The following is a 12604-nucleotide window of genomic DNA, read 5'->3' as shown; positions in this document are numbered from 1 at the left end:
ACGAGCATACGGTTGTTTCTAATACATGCTGTACAGACACTGTCACAATGAAAAGCCTTAAGCCGACTTATCAGAAAATTCTTACAAGTAGACTTGTCGGGGCAAAGATAACGTGGATTATTTCTGATATCGCCAAATTCCCTCCAGAGATTCTTCTTATTCTCAGGTTCCCATCTGCCTTGGGCGAGCCAGCCTGCTTACCCAGCAAGCCAGTGCACTCTTCTACCTTCGTCAAACTGACAGGTGATAGATTCTCATAGTTTTAATATGCACTTGCGTTTTAAAGTTTGTTCAAGTTCAAAGTTTTTTCTTTTCTGTGAACCTAAGTGGCTTGCCCACTTTCTATTGAATTCTTTTTTTTACAGATTTATTGGAGCTCTTTGAACAGGAAAGAAATTGGTCCCTTCCAAGTGGCCTCTCCCGTCGTGGAGCACAGGCTCCGGACGCGCAGGTCAGTGGCCATGGCTCACGGGCCCAGCCGCTCCGCAGCATGTGGGATCTTCCTGGACAGGGGCACGAGCCCGTGTCCCCTGCATCGGCAGGCGGACTCTCAACCACTGTGCCACCAGGGAAGCCCCTGCCCCTTGCATTTTTGACTTCAAATGTTTTCTTCTAATACATTTGTGGCCTAACCTGTCACAATGAAAACTTTCATCTGGGATTTACTGTGGTGTAAGGAGCATCAGTGACATCTTACTTTTGCCCAGGTGGTTACCCACTGCCCCACACTCCGTCCCCAGTCCTGGGGCGGACCCGGCAATCTGCATTTTCAGACGCTCCCCAAGTGATTCAAATGCAGGGGCTTGGAAACCACTTCCTTTACCTTGAACCAGTAGCCCCTCCCATGCGGGCCTGCGTGGAGACTCCAACACCCTCAGGAGGAAGAGTCACCCACAGCCTTGGTGGAGGCCAGAGCTATATTCACTTCAAATCAAGGTCTAGAAATGTCATTTCTATGAATGACCAGGCAGTACCATCTGTAATGGACATACTAAGTGCACACTGCAAGCTAGAACTTGAGGGTCCTGGAGGACAGTGTTGACCGACACACACCCAGCCGTCTGAGATCTCCATCCTTTTGCCAAACTCGCCCACACCCAGGTGTAGGGGCCACGGGAGCTCATTTGGCCCAGCCCAGGCCGTGTCACCATACAGGCTCCCAGGGCTCACAAGTTGCTTCACCAAGCTGCCATGAGCCAGGTTCAGAGGTTGTTGTATGGGCGCCATGGGACTACCTGGGGCTACTTCTGTCCCCACCAGCACTGGCCAGTTGGCTGGACTGCACTTTTACCTAACAGGCTGCGAGCAGAGCAGTTCCCAAGCCCTCAGTACTGCATACTTTTTGAGTGGAAAACCTCTCCTCTTTTCAATCCAAGCTCAGTGCTGTCACTAGGGCATCTTGTTACTCCTCACTTCTGAAGGTAGAAAATCTAATTTCTCAAAGTCTTAGGCATGGCATCTAGCTTGCATTTCTTGGCACTTAATCCATACAGAACACCAATTCCTTTATTTTGAACATTAGCAGCGGGCAGACTGAGGACCCAGAAAAGGATGTGCTCACAGGAAGTCGGACAGACAGTCCACTTGTGTTCTTTCCTCTATTCTGCCCAGACTCCAGTCAGACCTATTTTCTCTGTGCCTCCTAAGAAGTCTTATTCAGGGGTCTGGCTAACCAGCCGAGAGGTGACGTCAGCGATCACAGCAACGTGCTGTGTCCAGGTGGAACTCAGGTCTCGGGGGAAGGTGGCTTTTTAGAAACCAAGTCACTCCCCTCAACTCCTTGGTAAAGGTACCAAGAGCATCAGCAGAAGCGCTTAATGCAGTCCCTGAGATGCAAGAAGCTGCAGCATTCCCACCTGTGCCACGTGCTGTCTCCCCGTGTCCCTCTAACGAAGCTGGTGAGACACTCAGTGCCGTCTGCAGTGTCTGGTACAGACCAGTGGCAGTTACTAAGGTGACACCTGGCTTTTACGTGGCCTTCCTTTCCTCCCTCCTCCCTGTGCTACAGCAGGAATTCACAATTCCCATTTTGGAAATTTAGTATGGGAGCCTGCCAACCTCCTCTGAGGACTGGGGGTACAAGTTGAGTAAGAGAATATAAAAGGCCAAGGTCGGAAGGTAAAGCTCTACAACACGTGCAACAACTACCAAAAGCTGTGCTACATTCCCAACTAGTTGTAACTATGCAACTAGTGAAGTCAAGACGGGGAGGGCCTGTGTCTAGCCTCTGGAGGCAGGGTGCAGGGGGCCTGGGCACTGGCCCTGCTCGCCGCAGGCCGGCTAGTTAACAAGGGGCCCTGGGCACTCCAGGCTCACAGTCGCATCCAGGGTGGACTGAGCCGTTAACAGCAGAGACTGCTCACTGTCTCGCCCCTCCTTTTCCTTCCACCGCACATGGGGCTAGACCCACTCACTATTCTGGGAATCCAAAGCAAACTTCCGACAGGACTTGTGGACTTGAAATAAAAATGTCAGACAGGAAAAAGGCATTCCGTGGATCTTCAAAATATTGAAAACCTGTCAACTCCTTAGTCCTCTGGGGCAAGTTTCTCAGCCTATGGGAGAAGCATCAATTTCCCACCTGTAAACCACACGCAAGGTGAGCCATCTGGAATGGACACGCCGTAGACATTTCCCAGTGCCTATACTTTACTTCAAACAGGTCACAGCACTGAGCTTCTGGCCCTTTCTGCCAATGCACAAGCTACAAACGCTTGCTCAGCAGCTGAGGGGCACGCTTTAGTAGCATGTTTGAAAAGTGAATAAAAATCCATATAAAACAAATATTCAAATAGTTTCCATAGGAACACAGGTAAGTGTGACCCCATCGCCTAGTCTTCCACGTTGCTGCATCTGTGCCAACCCTATTCACATAGACATCTCAAAACTAGCAGTAATTAAGTTAAGTGGTCCCCCCCAAACCCTTAAATCAAGCTAAACGCGCAGTTAACAGCTACAAGAATGGTATCTACACGTTAATACGAGCTGAAGCGCAGGCTGCTGGGTGCCGTTTCATTCCACTCTCCCAAGCACAGGACACAGGCAGGGTGCCGATGTCCTGCTCCTCTACGCTGGGGGGGAAGTCGTGGTTCTGGATTTGCTGCATCAGTTGCCTGAAAGAGACAGAGTGGCACGCTCAGAAACCCTGAGTCACCCCTCACTGAGCAATTCCACACCGAGAAACTGAGAATAACTTATTCATGAGCCTATTTATGTCCTTGGTTACTATGTCATCAGGAAGCAATTCAACGTAGCTCTACGGCAAGCATTTCTTCAGAACCATCTTTATGGTAACGAGGAAAGCACAAGTCACAGACACTAATTAAAATATTCTAGCTGCAGAGAAATATCCTGATCAATCTTTTCTAAAATGATTATGCCTTAAAAATCTGAAAATACAGATCACTATTATTGAAGGGATTTTCCTTCCATTGTATTTTCCAAAATTTCTAAAGCATACATTAATATGGAGAGAAAAACAATTTAAAAAAATGTTACTGGGGCTTCCCTGGTGGCTCAGTGGTTGAGAGTCCACCTGCCGATGCAGGGGACACGGGTTCGTGCCCCGGTCCGGGAAGATCCCACATGCCGCGAAGCGGCTGAGCCCGTGAGCCATGGCCGCTGAGCCTGCGCGTCGGAGCCTGTGCTCCGCAACGGGAGAGGCCACAACAGTGAGAGGCCCGTGTACCGCAAAAAAAAAAAAAAAAAGTTACTATTTAACCCTAAGTAAAGCAATTTCTTATTCGACAAGAGCAAGCATAACAAATCCTGGAAGGTTTTATTTTCTTACAGGAAACATAAACACACACACTGTTGTCACTAACCATGTTGGCCCTGACATCACATAGTAGATGGTTGGTCTCTGGAATCCATTGAAAGTAGAAGCAGCAGCGACAGTGTAAGCACCCATGTTTTCAAAGAGCATCCAATCGCCCACATGCATCTCGGGCAAGTTACAGCGCTCAACAATGCGATCCAGGCCATCACAGGTCGGTCCCCAGATGCTGGACGAATAATACTTCTCATCTGGTTTGGGTCTCTACATTTGAGAGAGAGAAAAACACGCCTGCTTACACTTGTTCCGACCAGTCCTCTTAACTGCTGTCTACAGCGTGTTCACAAGGTACCTTCTGCAGAAGAGGCTTCACGTGTGCGTGATCGTAGAGGATGCAGTTGAAAGATCCATACACTCCATCGTTCACGTAATACATAAACGTCTGTTCACTTGACTCATCTTCATCTAGAAAAGCACAATTAGTCTCAATTACCACTTCATGTACCAACTTTGTTGTACACGCGATGAATCATCCTTTGTACGTACCATCAGAGCCTGTCTGTTCCTTTAATACGCGTTTTTTGGCAATGATATTAACTGCTAGTGTGAAAGCTGATGCAACATAGTATCTGCCTGGCTCAGCTATGATCCTAACTCCAGAGTCCGATGGAAAATACTTGTCCAACGCCGGGTTGATTACACTGGTAATCTACCAGAGTGAGATAGAAAAGAGCAGTTAGTCATCAAGGGGAACTCACATGGACCAGTACCTTGTGACGTGACACATCAAAAGCACTGAGAGCAGTCATCAGCAGAGAGGTTTACCCTCAAACAACAGCAAAAGATAAACATTTCCCTGAAAACCAGCCTGTACATCCCTGTGGTTTCATTTTGATTCCCCTCCAGACACCCTTTCTACTCTAAGATGTTATGGATATGATTTTATTAAACAATGATACAAATTTATTACCACTTACAAAGTGCCTAAATGTTTTTATCTAGCAAATACATGCCAACAGAACAAAACTTTCTATTCTGCCTATGCACATAATTTTAACAAAAAAGAATACGGATTTATTTTATAAATGAGTAGCATATAATGGCCTAACTTCTTCTAGTTCCGTGACCAGGGATTGAACCCGGGCCCCCTGCATTGGGAGCTCGGAGTCTTAGCCACTGCGCCACCAGGGAAGTCCCTTAAGTACCATTTTAAATAGCACAGAAGTCATTCAAATTACCACACCAAGACATTTATTTTCACGTTTGTATAGTCCCTTTACTATCTGTTAAAACTAGTTAAGTTTTGAAATATTCCAAAAAAGAACTTGCTAAGAGCTACAGATTATAGTTTTGTTATAAATTACCTCTTCAAATTTAAGCTTTACATCCTCAGATCCGGGAAAGCCACCACCGATATCAAGCAGATACATGTTGAAACCAACCTCAGCCTGGAGTCAAGAAAGTGAATTCAATCAAATTAGGTCAACCAAGTAGCCAGATTCCTAACACGGCGTGACAAATGCACGCAGCAGATGGGGTTAAATGTCTGTAATATGAGATGACCTCTACAAAAGGTCAGTTCTGGAATCGGGACTAGTTATTACTGTCATCCTTGCCCCCCCTCCTCCCACTTGGGGTTCACATATACTCACTCCCATGTCAAAGACACAGCGGGCATCAGAGATGGCCTGCACGAAGGTCTCCGGATCAGTACAACCACTTCCCACATGGAAGCTGGGGCAAAAAAAGTAGAATATGCTATTTCTTACTATTTCTGGAAATAACTATTCACAGTGGGAGAAAACCTATAAAACTTGCATTGTCTAATCTTAATCTCTACCTCTGCCATCACCAAGATCTCACCTGACACCAATGACATCAATATCCAGCTCTTTCGCCCGTTCCAAAAGAAGCCTGCTGGTTTTGAGTGTGGCACCAAATTTGACGCTGAGGCGACAGACTGCTTTGGAATCATCAGTGGCAATCCGCAAAACCAACCTAGAGGCAAGAAAAGTGTATCAAGTTTCCCATAACAGAAGATCATCTACAGCCATGGTTAAGACAGAGACTCCTGGGCTCTGATACCCTGTGGTTTAAGTCTAATTTGGTTTTATTAATCAAGAGGCTTTAAGGTTTTTTCTACTTTGTCTCTGACCCAGTACACAGATAATTTACTAAAGTATGGAAATCTAACAACTGGAAATTTGAGTTTGTCTGCCATTATCATACAGATGCCACATCTGACCCTGCCCTCAAATGGAGGAGTAACTTACTTGGCCTTTGGATGTGCCCTGGCAACTTTCATCAACTCAACTTCACTATCAAAAGTCATCATCTGGACTCCATTATTGGCAGCGTATTTAATCTGAGACACTTGTTTACAAGGATTTGCATAGATAATCCTCTCTGGAGGCACCCCGAGACTCTGCACCAACTGGATTTCAGTCTGAAAAAGAAGAGGTGTTACAATACATGTAGCTAATACATGGAAGAAACAGAAAAACGTGGGAAGTTGTCACCACCCCCACTCAATTCATTAGCATCTCCTGCCCAAGCAACGCAGTTTTGATCTGCCCTGCGGGAACACCGAGGCCATGACAATCCTGTGAGTTCTGCGGCTTTTGCTCACCTTGCTGGCACAGTCAAATCCTGTCCCTATGGCAGCTAGGGTCTTCACTATGGTTCTGCTATCATTGCATTTGACTGCATAAAAGGGGGTGACCCGAGGAAGAGCTTTAAACCATCTCAGATGTTTCTTCAGGATGTCTCCCAGGTCCGCAACATAGAAGGCATCCTTATCGTCCTGCAGTGACAGTGGTTACAGGAAACCCATCAGCGGCCTAACAATGTGTCCAACACGCAGGCTTCCCTTCCCTTGCCCGTCATTCTCATGAATCCTACTCTATTTAGTCAATTCCTGGCATGAATATCATTTTTATTGCACGATCCGTAGCCAATTAAATTCTAAATTCCCTAATAAGACATTTCCATTTCCGCAAGACCCCACTGAAGCTTCCCATCCAACCCAACATTCTCAAAGCTGCACTCCCAGCAAGGACTTAACATACACTTACAGAAGAAGAAACTTCATTAATTTTTTGGTCCAGAATGTCCTTGGCAGTAAAGCCTTCATCCAGGAAATGGCAGTCAAACTCTTCATTACTAAAGTTGTTCATGGTTCCTTGATAGCTTTCTGAAACAACAAACTGCAGACAGGGCAGACGATTTACTCAGAAGTCTTAGCAATACTTAGTAACTCCTAATAAGATAAGCCTGCAACAACCATGAATACTTACAAGAGAAACTAAGAGATGAAATTTAAAGAAATTATGCCAGCTTTTCACAAAGGCAATTCTCTAGGAATTCCAAGTCCCACTGAAAGATGTGCGTGCCCTTGCTGCAGCAGTGAAAATGTCCTGACAAACGCACAATCTGCTGTCCACCTTCGGAACACATTAAATTGGAAGATCAGTTACTGGCAGCACACACAAGAAGCAGGACTACTCAAGCACCCTCCACAGACACCTCACTCACTGGGTTTGGGAATCCCATTATTCCTAGGTTTAGGTCACGTGACTCCATAAACCTCAATGGAATGAGGACACCACAGATACAACACTAGAGTTTTTCACACTGAACTTCCATATATAGTACTGTCCACCTCAAAAAAAGCATTTCAAATATCCCTGCTAAAAACTGCTGAATGCAGGTTTCAGAAGCTTTCCTGCACTTAGTTCACTGATAGGGAAAAAGTTTCATGACAGTTAGCTTACTTTATTTCGGATCTGTTTCTCTTTAGAAGCTTAAAATAGCATGACAGCAATTTTTCAAAGTTGCTGTATAAACACCTTGCTATTTCCTAAGTCTTATACAGAACAACTTTTAGTGACTAACAGGCATCATTGCTCTCAACTTAACTGAGTGCTCTTAAGTTTCCTGAGAATTTTATGAGCTAATTTTCACGCTAGGCATGTGTTTTTTAAAACTGCAATCTTCAAATCAACATAATGTATTACAGTTGCTGTAGCGGATCAGAAATCAGTATTCTTAAACCAGCACTGCCTACTAAATCAGCAACTCTGGGAACCTCAACTGTCCTTACAGGCGCTCTAATACCTGCTTAGCTATGAAGGATCATCACCTGGGAATAAGTTTTGACTAACTATGAATAACAAAAATAAGCCAACAATAATTTATGAATAAGCAAAAATAAAGCTCATTTAACAATCAGAGCCACTGTCCTTGGCCTTCATGAAATGCGACACTGGTCAATGACAGTTGTCTTAAAATTACTGATTTTAACTTATTTAATTTCTGCCAGGGAGGGCTTCTTTTCCACTGTGCAACCCGCTTCAGTACCTGCAGCCTACGGGCAGAGGCCAGGCAATGGTTCTGGGCCAGTTTGCTCTGGCATGGGACACTATGAGAGGCCCAGGGGGACGGGCCTGCCATAAATCCAAACCCATGCACGGCAGAACTTGCAAGGCTTGATCTAATGTGACTTGCTGGCATTGTCAACCACCTACGTTGCCTAAATCGCGCGTAGGGGAAGGGAAGAGACTAACTGCCGGCAAACCCATTCTGTCTATATAACAACATTTAAATACGCTCACCGGTGACAGATTGGGCTATTTAGAGTCTTCTTAAACATTTTTAAGGCAATGTTCAGGCTTAAGCTTAGGACGTTTTTGTTTCTCTGAAATACACCCCTACTAAGTATTTTGCTTTCTTGTATCTTTCAAAGCTTTATCTCAATAACTTTTTTTTTTTTCTTCGCGGCACGCGGGCCTCTCACTGTTGTGGCCTCTCCCGTTGCGGAGCACAGGCTCCGGACGCGCAGGCTCAGCGGCCATGGCTCACGCGCCCAACCGCTCCGCGGCACGTGGGATCTTCCCGGACCGGGGCACGAACCCGTGTCCCGTGCATCGGCAGGCGGACTCTCAACCACTGTGCCACCAGGGAAGCCCTATCTCAATAACTTTTGATATAGAAACATTTCACCCAAGAACACCTCTCGGTGTTCTTTCTGTATAGCTAAGTTACTTAAAATGACTCGGACTAGCGCAAGACAGCGCCTCTCTGCTATGAAATGCTTTACTGCAAACTGGGTAACGTTAGAAAAGACAGGTACTAATTCAAACAGCAACTGAAAAATTTACAAGTGAACGAAATTACGCCCTATTTTAGGTTTGAACGAAGTCAACACATTCTTTGTTCTCCCTAGACATTTCTAAGAGGTTCTACTCCCCACTTTCCCCCATTATTTCGCATTTTCAAACACAGGTGGCCTTTTTGGGAAGATCTTGGGACTGGCTCCTATGCCGAAGCCTGAACTGGGATCTTAATATTATAGGTTTTCCTTGACTCACCGAGTCATTCAAAGATCCCGTAACAACTCTAAGCCACGGCCGGCTGACTATTACCTGTTGTTACTACGAGGTTATCTCATCTCAGCTCTAGCGACCCGAGTGGGTTTCTATACTGGGTCATTCGCTCTGTACACACAGCACAAATAAAAGCTAAAATGAAAAAGAAAAAAGTAAATTCCAGGGCAATACGGCGGAATGGCACGTCTCTTCCTTCTAGAAATGAGTGCGAGCGATGGGAGCCCGGAGACCTGCGCCGGCTCGCCTCCTACCTCTCCTGCACCTGCTACCGGACTGCCACATGGGTTTAAAAAAAAACACAGCAGTTGAAGGAACGACCGACCCTTTTCAACAGCTTCCGGCTCAGAAACCCTCACTGACGTGGTTCGGAGGAGGTGAACCCCGGGCCGTTCCAGCCCAGGCTGCCCTGAGCCGGGAGGGCGGCCGCCGTGCGCGCCGGGGGCCGGCTTCACCGGGGACGCCAGGGCCGGGGGCGCAGCGGCTCACCGAGGTCAGGGGCCGGCGGCCGGCTCTGCGACCACGTGTCCTCGCAGCTCCACGGCGCGGGAGCTGCTCCGGCCTCAGGCCGGGCCCGGGCGCAGGGACACGTGGCCGTCACCCCCGCTCCCCCGGCCTTCCAACCGCCCGGACGCGCCCCTCTCACCTTAGAGCGCACGGGCGCCGCGGGCAGACCCCATGGAGACCAGACGCCGCCGCCGAGCGCGCAGGGCCGCCGGCCGCCCCGCCGCTGTCCCCGCCGCCCCCGTCAGCCGCCCGCCCGGCCGCCCGCCACCTCACTCCCTCCTGCGGAGAACCGCCGGCCCGAGGTGGTGCCGGAGCGCTGGCAGAGGGACAGCGGCGGCGGCGGAGGCTGAGGAAGACTGAAGGAACTGACAAAGCCCGACTCACCGCAGCTCCGCTACTTATAGCGCCGCGCGTGTCGTCATGGAAACGCACCAGCTCAAACCAGCCGCGATCGGTTCCGTCCGGGCGTCCTCCCAGGGAGGGGGCGGGGCGCGGCGGCGGCCAACCCTGAGCCGGGCGGAGGGGCGGGGGGCGCGGGCGGTTCGACGTCAGCGCATCCGAGCGGCTCCCGCCCCTCCCGGGCCAGCTGCAGGCCCGCGCAGGCGCACACGCCGCGGGCCCTGGGCTCCAATAGCGCACCCTCAGGCGCCTGCGCCTGGCGCTCCGCCTGGGGCCAAGAGCCGCAGCCGAAGAATTGTGAAACCAGCCTCCGACCGCCGCCAAATTTCAGCTCCTGCGCCAAACAGCACTGTTCTTCCACCTGGCATTAAATGCCTCGTGCCCTCGGGCGGAGAAAGGAAATCGCGGGCGCGAGCGGGCCACGTGGACCCCACCTGGCACACTCTGGCTCCTTCTGCCCGGCGTCTCCATTCCTATGGGAGGGACCTGGAAGCGATTCTGTCGCAGTCCCATCCCACGAAGAAGGGGGCAGAGACGTAGAAGGGAGAAATGTCACCCGGCAAGTTAGCGGCACAGCTGGGGGCAGTTCCCGAGTCACTGCGCCTGTAAACCGTGTCTAACATATCCAGGTGTCTTCCAACTAGGTGGCAGACAGCGGTGGACAAGCGAAGATACACGTTACGCTTACTAAGCCAAAGACTTGTCTCAGGGCATTAGGGGAAGGGGTAGGAAGTAACAGGTCTGCAAGCCACCGAGCGATCCACTGCCCTTAGTTGTATTGGGTGGCACTCATCGAAGACTTCTTTAAGGGCAGCAGCGATTGGCACGCTTTGGGAGAGTTGAGTCCCAACACCACCAGTGTCTACTCAAGAAATACATATGGCAAAACCTGTCATCAATTGGGAGTCCCCAGGAGTGCAGCCAAGGCTCTGATGGAGAACTGGCCTTTCCAGGGTGCAGGCCACCCCCGCCCCCCACTGCCGGCCCCAGGGAGGGATTTGGGGCACTTTTTGCCCCTTGCATTTTTACCATTCCTTCCCTTGTAGACAAAATCCAACAGGTGATTATGTCCCAACCTAGGGTGTGACCGACCTGAGGGCTGCGGGTGGGAGTAAAAAAGTTTGAAACTAGCCCCAGGCAGGGACCCTGGAAGAGCTCAAGACTGTAGCCCACCTTGGCCCCAACTTGCTGTGTGATCTTGGGTAAGGTACCTCCCTCCTCTGGGCCTCAGAAGAAGGCTGGACTAGAAGACCCAAGGATCTTTACAGCTACAAAAACCTTCTTTGTGAGGAGTGAGTGCTTGTTTGATGAATGCAGGAATGAATGACTATCTAACTCTCCCTGGACCATGCATGGCTTCCACAGAATCAAGAAAAGGGAAGACAGCAGTAAACAGTAACGAGTCTTCATATGTGAAGGGATATGACAGGCAGAGCTCCCTTTTCTCTTGGCCACCCTGATCAACCTTATTTTTACATAGTCCTTGAGTAACCACTGGGTACCAGTGAGAGAGAGGGAGAGGGGAGTTATCCCCATCTCAGCAATTTTAATTCCTAGGAGGGAATGAGATTAATAATGAAATTAACAATCCCATCAGAGACCATTACAATCCCAGGCACTAAGTGGGACAGCTTTGGTTCCATGGTGAACACTGGTATTTATCCCCGCTCTGAGAAGAAACATTTTGTTCCAGTGACACGCAGATTTTTCCTCAAACTCCGGAAGTCTCCCATGTCCAGAGCTGGGGCCAAGAGGGGAGCATTGTCTGCACTGCCCAGCTCTCCGAGGCACATCAATCAACCAGTCCTTGCGTGGCAAACACTGTCCCCACTATTCGGCTTCCTCCCAGCAGAGGGAACCGGATGTCTCAGCGTGTGGGATCCTAGTAGGAGCCCGGTGTGGAGGGAAGGATAGCCAGCCCCCCGTCCCGCCGGCAGCTTGCCTTGTGTGACCTTGACCATCTCCTTGACCCCCTGTGAGCCTCTCTCCAGCCATCAAGGGAAGAGTTCGGGCCTGATCTAGAGTCCCTTTCAGCTCAGTTCTGTGACCGAATTTTAGAATTAGAAGTATTAGCTGGAACCCAGAGGCAAGTTCTTGATTCAGGAAGCCAGGTGATCTGTCCCTCTGCTGCTCACATGTGCTACTCACATGTGGTCACCTCTACACACTGCCTCTCCTGCTAGCCCACCCCAAACTGCCCATGTGCTGCACTTTCCCCTGGGGAGGCCTGGCCTTGCCCAGATGACCCATCTTGACCCAGATGGGGAAGCAGAAGCAAGGGAAGGAGGAAGTGCGGCTTCCCTGAGAACTGGCCCTCCTGGCTGCAGACAGACTCTTAGAGTTTGGCCTTGGGTCTGGGAGTCAGTAGGCCTGAGTCATTAAACCCAGTTACCAATCTGGATCTGAAAAGATAAACCTACAGTGACTAAACCTGGCTTTGTTTAGATGAATGGCATTCATGCCTTTCTGTATATTTTCAGTAGAGTTTATCTTCTCCCTTACTTTTTCTTTTTTCCTTAGAGAAAAGCAGCAGATCCTT

General features: G+C 49.1%; 1 protein-coding gene and 1 non-coding gene across 7 annotated transcripts; both read right to left on the bottom strand.

The window, feature by feature from the left end:
• Positions 1 to 2627: 2627 nt before the first annotated feature.
• Positions 2628 to 10176, bottom strand: ODC1 (ornithine decarboxylase 1). 6 transcript variants are annotated; one of them, XM_060309257.2, is made up of 13 exons: positions 10051 to 10068; positions 9199 to 9294; positions 7072 to 7218; positions 6850 to 6981; positions 6405 to 6578; positions 6049 to 6221; positions 5639 to 5773; positions 5428 to 5509; positions 5140 to 5223; positions 4322 to 4484; positions 4128 to 4240; positions 3825 to 4039; positions 2628 to 3113 (listed from the first exon to the last, which is right to left on the bottom strand). In XM_060309257.2, exons 4-13 carry the CDS (start codon positions 6949 to 6951, stop codon positions 2969 to 2971), a joined length of 1386 nt encoding a protein of 461 aa, XP_060165240.1. In that variant the 5' UTR covers positions 6952 to 6981; positions 7072 to 7218; positions 9199 to 9294; positions 10051 to 10068; the 3' UTR covers positions 2628 to 2968. The 6 variants fall into 6 exon arrangements, with proteins under 6 accessions (XP_060165240.1, XP_060165238.1, XP_060165239.1 ...); XM_060309255.2 differs by lacking the exon at positions 10051 to 10068 and adding an exon at positions 9806 to 9992; XM_060309256.1 differs by lacking the exon at positions 9199 to 9294 and having other exon boundaries at positions 10051 to 10176.
• Positions 8112 to 8243, bottom strand: LOC115846130 (small nucleolar RNA SNORA42/SNORA80 family). Its single transcript, XR_004036799.1, has one exon. It is a non-coding gene; the product is annotated as a small nucleolar RNA SNORA42/SNORA80 family (small nucleolar RNA).
• Positions 10177 to 12604: the final 2428 nt, after the last annotated feature.

This window comes from Globicephala melas, chromosome 12, assembly GCF_963455315.2.
Source record: "Globicephala melas chromosome 12, mGloMel1.2, whole genome shotgun sequence".
Lineage (NCBI taxonomy): Eukaryota > Metazoa > Chordata > Mammalia > Artiodactyla > Delphinidae > Globicephala > Globicephala melas.
The sequence above is the reverse complement of the archived record's forward strand: the minus strand, read 5'-3'. Positions and strand labels throughout refer to the sequence as shown.